At 35.3% G+C, this 5,862-nt stretch overlaps 1 protein-coding gene across 1 annotated transcript; it reads right to left on the reverse strand.

The window, feature by feature from the left end:
- Positions 1-1,432: 1,432 nt before the first annotated feature.
- LOC147515072 (uncharacterized) lies at positions 1,433-1,918 on the reverse strand. Its single transcript, XM_086592788.1, has one exon. The coding sequence runs from the start codon at positions 1,916-1,918 to the stop codon at positions 1,433-1,435; it is 486 nt and encodes a 161-aa protein (XP_086448914.1).
- Positions 1,919-5,862: the final 3,944 nt, after the last annotated feature.

Consider the following 5,862-nt stretch of genomic DNA (forward strand, 5'->3'; position numbering starts at 1 on the left):
GCAGGGTTTATATCACTATATGTGGCCTACCAAAAAAAGGCCAGGAAATTCATTTTTTTTTACAAATAAATAAATTATTAGTAACGAATTCCAAAACTGTTAGTAATGTTTTAACCTAATAGAAATAACAAGCGTTAGAAAGGGGGAATTGCTTACCATTTCATATGTTGGGAACAAATCATGAACAAAATTTATAACCGTTACTTAAAAAATTGTAACAGTTGATACGTGTTGAAATTAATTTCAGTAACATTTGATAACCGTTAGTAAGATATCTAACGGATATTAAGCGTTACTAATTTTCGTTACTATTAATTTGTCACGCTTTTGTGTCAACGCAAGATAGTCGTTACTAATATTTTTTGCAACGGATGCATTACTAATTGGTTGTTATGGTGTAGTGCAGCTAACTTGACACGAATCCAACACAAAATTAGTGGGTTCGGGTTGGAAAAAATGCTTTTGGGTCATTTAATGGTTCACCCGCCGAACCTGTCAAATAAATGGGTCATTTTGGATAAGGGCACATATGTTAACCCGAGTAACCCGTTAGTAGACCAGATTTGTTCTCATGTCTAATGGGTCGAGTCATCAACCCGTGACCAATATAACATGTTTAAAGATAACTTTCCCTATTTTTTAAGATCTCATCATCCCAACTATCTAAACTAAACCACTAAAAATGAGAAGGATTAGTCATCAGATTCATTCGATAAAGATATGTTTCGTTATTCAATTTTCATTAATATGTAGATGAATTATGGATGATTTTTTATACGGAATATATGATATACTAAATATTATTGCTCAATATTAATTTTATGGTGTATTTTACATACATGTTACGACCTCTACAAGTTATCTATGATTCAGATCCGAAATTGAATTCACCGCTGGCTTAGCGGGTCATATGTTCGGTAACCTATTATATAGGTGGGTTGGGTTTGGGGTTGACAAACTCAACACGATTAGTAATTGGGCTGACAAACTCAACACACAATAATGAGTTGATCTGATTTACCAACATTACAAGCCATAAACATTTCCGACATTTAGTGAAATTACATCAATTTCGACATTTCGAATTCAAATGACATATTTCGTGAAATTTACCAACATTACAAGCCATAAACATTTCCGACATTTAATGAAATTACATCAATTTCGACATTTCGAATTCAAATGACATATTTTGTGAAATTTACCAACAATAAAAGCCATACACATTTTTGACATTTAGTGAAATTACATCAATTTCGACATTTCGAATTCAAATGACATATTTTGTGATATTCCGTTGTTGATGTCCTTGTGGAAAATACACATATTTTATACTGACCTCTATTTTATAAATGCACAATTAAGTAATTTAAAACCCGACATTGGGTCTTAAAACATTTTTTTTTCAAAAGTTTAGAAGTTTTGGCTGACCTCAACCTGTATAAGAAGAAATTCTCAAGTACATAGTTCCTTTTCTATCCTCTTCCACTATGTTATGCAACGTAAAATCAAGCGGAGGATAAAAAGAAATATCAAGATCAACTTGTGATCTGTACAACTTAGAGAGGTAATCAGCTGTCTGATTTCCCTCCCTATATACATGATTAAAACTACATTTGACAAACTGGTTTCTAAGAGCTTCAATATGGGCCACTAAATTGGAATAGTGCCATGGGCTTTTACTTGGGCCCCAAATGATGCTTATGGCCACTGATGAGTCTGAGTTGACCTCCAGTTCTGTGATTCCTATCTCCTTCACATACTGCATACCCTTTGCGATAGCTAGAAGCTCCTGATAGAGGACCGAAGGCTTGGGCGAACTTCCTGCATATGCTAGCGTAACATTCCCCATAGCATCTCTAATGATCCCTCCAAAGCCATTTCCTGTATCTTGGACAGAACCATCTATATTTAACATGTAAGTTCCCTGAGCTGTCGATGCCCATTTGATCCAGTTGAGCGTTGGTTCTTTGAATTTTAGCTTAAGCCCCAATCTTGCTGCCAAAATTCTCAAGGATACCGATTCTTTGACATCTGATAGATTCCTTTGGAGGTATCATTACAAGAAAAAAAGCTTTATGTCACTGTTAAAAACAATGACAAAAAGTCTTTTGTCACTATTTTTTTTTCCCCAAAACCGTGACTGAGTGAGAGTCATTTATTTTTTTCCCAAAACCGTCAGAAATAGTTCCTCTAGAGAAGCCTATCCAGCAACAAAAAACGGTGAAAAATATTGGAAAACCGCCACCATAAAACATAGATTTTGTGACTGTTTTGGCAAAATAGTAGTTAATTGAATTCAAAAGCGTCACAAAAGGAGACACTTTTCATGACAATTGTCTTAAAAGCGTGATAAATGATTTAATTTTCTTTTAAAAAAAATAGAACCATAAGATTCCACAATGAACTCAAACTGCACTAATGCACTTCAACTCTAAACAAGCACAAACTACTGAATAACCCACTTTATTTCAAAATAACATCCATAAACACTAATTCCAAATCATTCTAATCCAATAAAACAATAAAAGAATTCAAAAGAAAAACAATCCCAATCTCGCCAAAGTCACATGTATATCAGCCAACTATTGGTTCATCTTGAGGATAGTGGCTTGAATCTAAGTAAGTGGCATGGCCTAATGCGCGAGCAACTACTGATATTCACAATCGGCTGGGAAAAAGAAAGAAAAGAAAATTATTAGAAATCAAATCAACGTATTATTATTTTTTAGAATTTTACTTTTATGTGCTATGTAGTCAAGCAACTAAGACCTGTTACTAGTTGAATTCCCCGAAAGAACCACTAGGTAAATGTCATAAATCAATAGAATCCTTTCAGCAAAAATCCAATCCAGACTCAACTACCAAGTGTCATTGGATTGATACGTTTGCCAAACAGAAATCAAGTGGTTGCTACATACCACATAAAAACTAACCACTACACATAAAAACTTTAAGTCATGACTAAATGGTGCTCAACATCTTTATAAGTCGACCAATATCTATTTCGACATTTCTGCCTACCCAACTTCCACTTTGCAAATTTAAAATAAAACCTTGACTCCCATTGAATAGATTGTGTATTTTTCCCTTTTTTTACACCGCAAAGTCACCGAGCAGCAGACAGTTCTAGCAGACTTCTCAGACTGAACTACCTAGCCTATCTAGCCTCAGATGCGCATCTCATGAGTCTGCAATTATAGAACTTACTTGATAGCTAGATATCTAGCTACTAGGAACAGCCTAGCTAGTCAGATATGAAGGAAAGAGCAGATAAAACAGCGGATAAGCATAAGCGGAAACCTATTATACTAGATATGCACTGCTGCTCTTGGAGGCTAAGACTTCTAACTCTTTAGCCTCATTGGACTCAAGGACATATCAAAGATTAACTAAATGATAGGGGCCACATAGTGCGAAACGCACTTTGGTGAACTTGATTATGGACAGAACACTTATTAGCAATGTCATACTCCTTAAAAACTTAGTTCGTGCAGGCTGAGACAAATATAGGCAACAGTTTGAGAATTAAGTCGACCACTCAACCCACCATGACCCCCCCCCCCCCCCTTTAGTGTTTGGGCCACTCATCTGAAATATAATCAAGGAACACAGTTGACAGAAAAAAGGTATTATCTAAATACTACATCAGTTAATTCGACCCCCACCAAGTAAAGAGAACTTTTGTTACATTAGTATGCTAACTGTAGCAAGCGTTGGATACAGGCATTTGTTCCATACTAAGACAATTAAGCTCTTGCTCTATATGTCCCATAATGAGACTCACTGCTGCATTTGCTGACGAAAATGCACCGTGAAAGCTGAGTGGGCAATGGGTCAAGGAAAAAGTATTAGAATATGGCAAGATGAGTGGGCAAGAGTAGCTCTAGCCAACAGAATTCAAGGCATCAACTGGAAGGTTTTTAATGCGAAGCTGTCAGACCTTATTCTTGAGAATAACTAGAATATTCTAGTTCCCGTTCTTCAAGAGCAGGAATTGATCTCAGTACTTTGCTACCACCTTCTGGCGAGGTTGAGGACACTCGAATATGGAAACCAGCTAAAGATGGCATGTTTACAGTCAAGGAAGATTCCGATACAATCAGACAAAAAGAATGGGTGGGCATGGCTACTTGGCACAAATGGCTATGGATCAAAAACTTGCACCCCAGAATAGCAGGCACTGTCTGGAAACTTATCAATAAACTTTCATAGTATCACTATTCACTATAACTAAAAAAAATGGATTTCTTTTGGGGGGTACGTACAGTTCAAAAGGGGTTTTAATGTTAGCTTAAAATTACTATCAACTGAACAATTCCTATTTGTGTGTGCTCAATGTCTCATGAGACCAAGAAGAACACTCCGGAATTAATGCAAGATGGTAGGGGTAATCTATGTGTTAAGTTATATATACTGAAAAAGGATGGCGCCACACCAAATAGATTAGCTAAGGAGGAATTTTTCAACACAGTGAATGGGTGTGAACATATAGACACTTATCATACATCGTCATTATCCTATAGGGTTGTAATACTAGTAGTGTAACCAGAAGGGTAGAACCAGGATGGTATCGAATTTAGATAGATTGTTTATTAATAATGCATGGCTCAACATATGCTGGATGGAGATATACGATGCTATGTAGGGTAGTTCAGGTAAGTAGGGAATTAACAAATAGCATTCCCAAGCAGATCCCAACTTTTGGTCAATCCTTGGGGCAAGTTCAGTTTGGTAAAATACTTGGTATCAAGTCTTGGAACCAAAAATCAGAAGCTATACTTGACACCAAGTTAGGAATCAAAAAGTAGAATCAGAATATCATATAACATATAACCTTTTGACTAACACAACATCTAATACAACCCCCAACAATAACTTCACAAGTAGAATAACGAATATTACCAACAATACTTCACAAGTACTATATCAAAAATATGAAGTTGGTTTGTGTAAATAACTACACAAAGTCAATTTACGTATACATGTAACTTATGAACTAGCTACATGAAGATGCAACAACACAAAACATTAAATAATGCTAAGAGGCAACTTACAAAGATTCTAATATAGTCTAAATATTTTATACATACTAGACTTCACATTATTGTGTTCAAAAGGAAAATAAGGTGAACAAACAAGGCAAGGACTTGTGTTCCGCTAGCTCAAAATTCAGTTTCAAACACTTATGTTCTACACATTTAAATAATTGCAAGCAATAACAAAAACAATTAAAGTCCCACCAGCCATAATGAATCAACACAACTCAACACAACAACATCAAATCCAAAGTGAACAAAAAATATACTTTCTACTTTATAAATATTCTACTTTCCAGGACAAACAATAAACTGAGTTTGAGCAAGAAATTTACCAATAACTCTGAGTGAAAGTGGTTTAGGAATTTTATCTAACAAACCGAAAGCGCTCAACTACAAGCTTGAAAACACAAATACTCTTACCAAATAGTAGCTAAACTGTTGCTACACATCAGTCCATGATAGAGATCTATGAGTTTGCTAACAAAAGAAAAAATAAAGAGAGATTTAGTGGCAGTCCTATAATAAGTGTAGCCCGTGTCCTAAATTTTGTGTTTTGACATAGTGACTTTTAACTTTGAAATTGCTAAACACAAATTCCAGGTCGTTTAAAAAATCAAAAAGAGATTACCTGCCTCTGTTTAAGATGGAGATGTTGGGATAAACAAAATTTCCGCCTTTAATTCACCTTCATCGAATTAGGGGATGATGAACACTAATTGGTACGACCAGCCACTAGCAAAAAATACACTCCAACTGAATTGAATAGATTCAAAATTTTAGCACGATTTCAATTTGATGAAGAGAATAAGCAATTAAACTA

The sequence above is a fragment of the Coptis chinensis genome, chromosome 2, assembly GCF_015680905.1.
Source record: "Coptis chinensis isolate HL-2020 chromosome 2, ASM1568090v1, whole genome shotgun sequence".
Lineage (NCBI taxonomy): Eukaryota > Viridiplantae > Streptophyta > Magnoliopsida > Ranunculales > Ranunculaceae > Coptis > Coptis chinensis.

Excerpts from the sequence above, each read along its gene's own strand:
- LOC147515072 (XM_086592788.1), bottom strand. The coding sequence starts at position 1,918 with ATGTTAAATATAGATGGTTCTGTCCAAGATACAGGAAATGGCTTTGGA.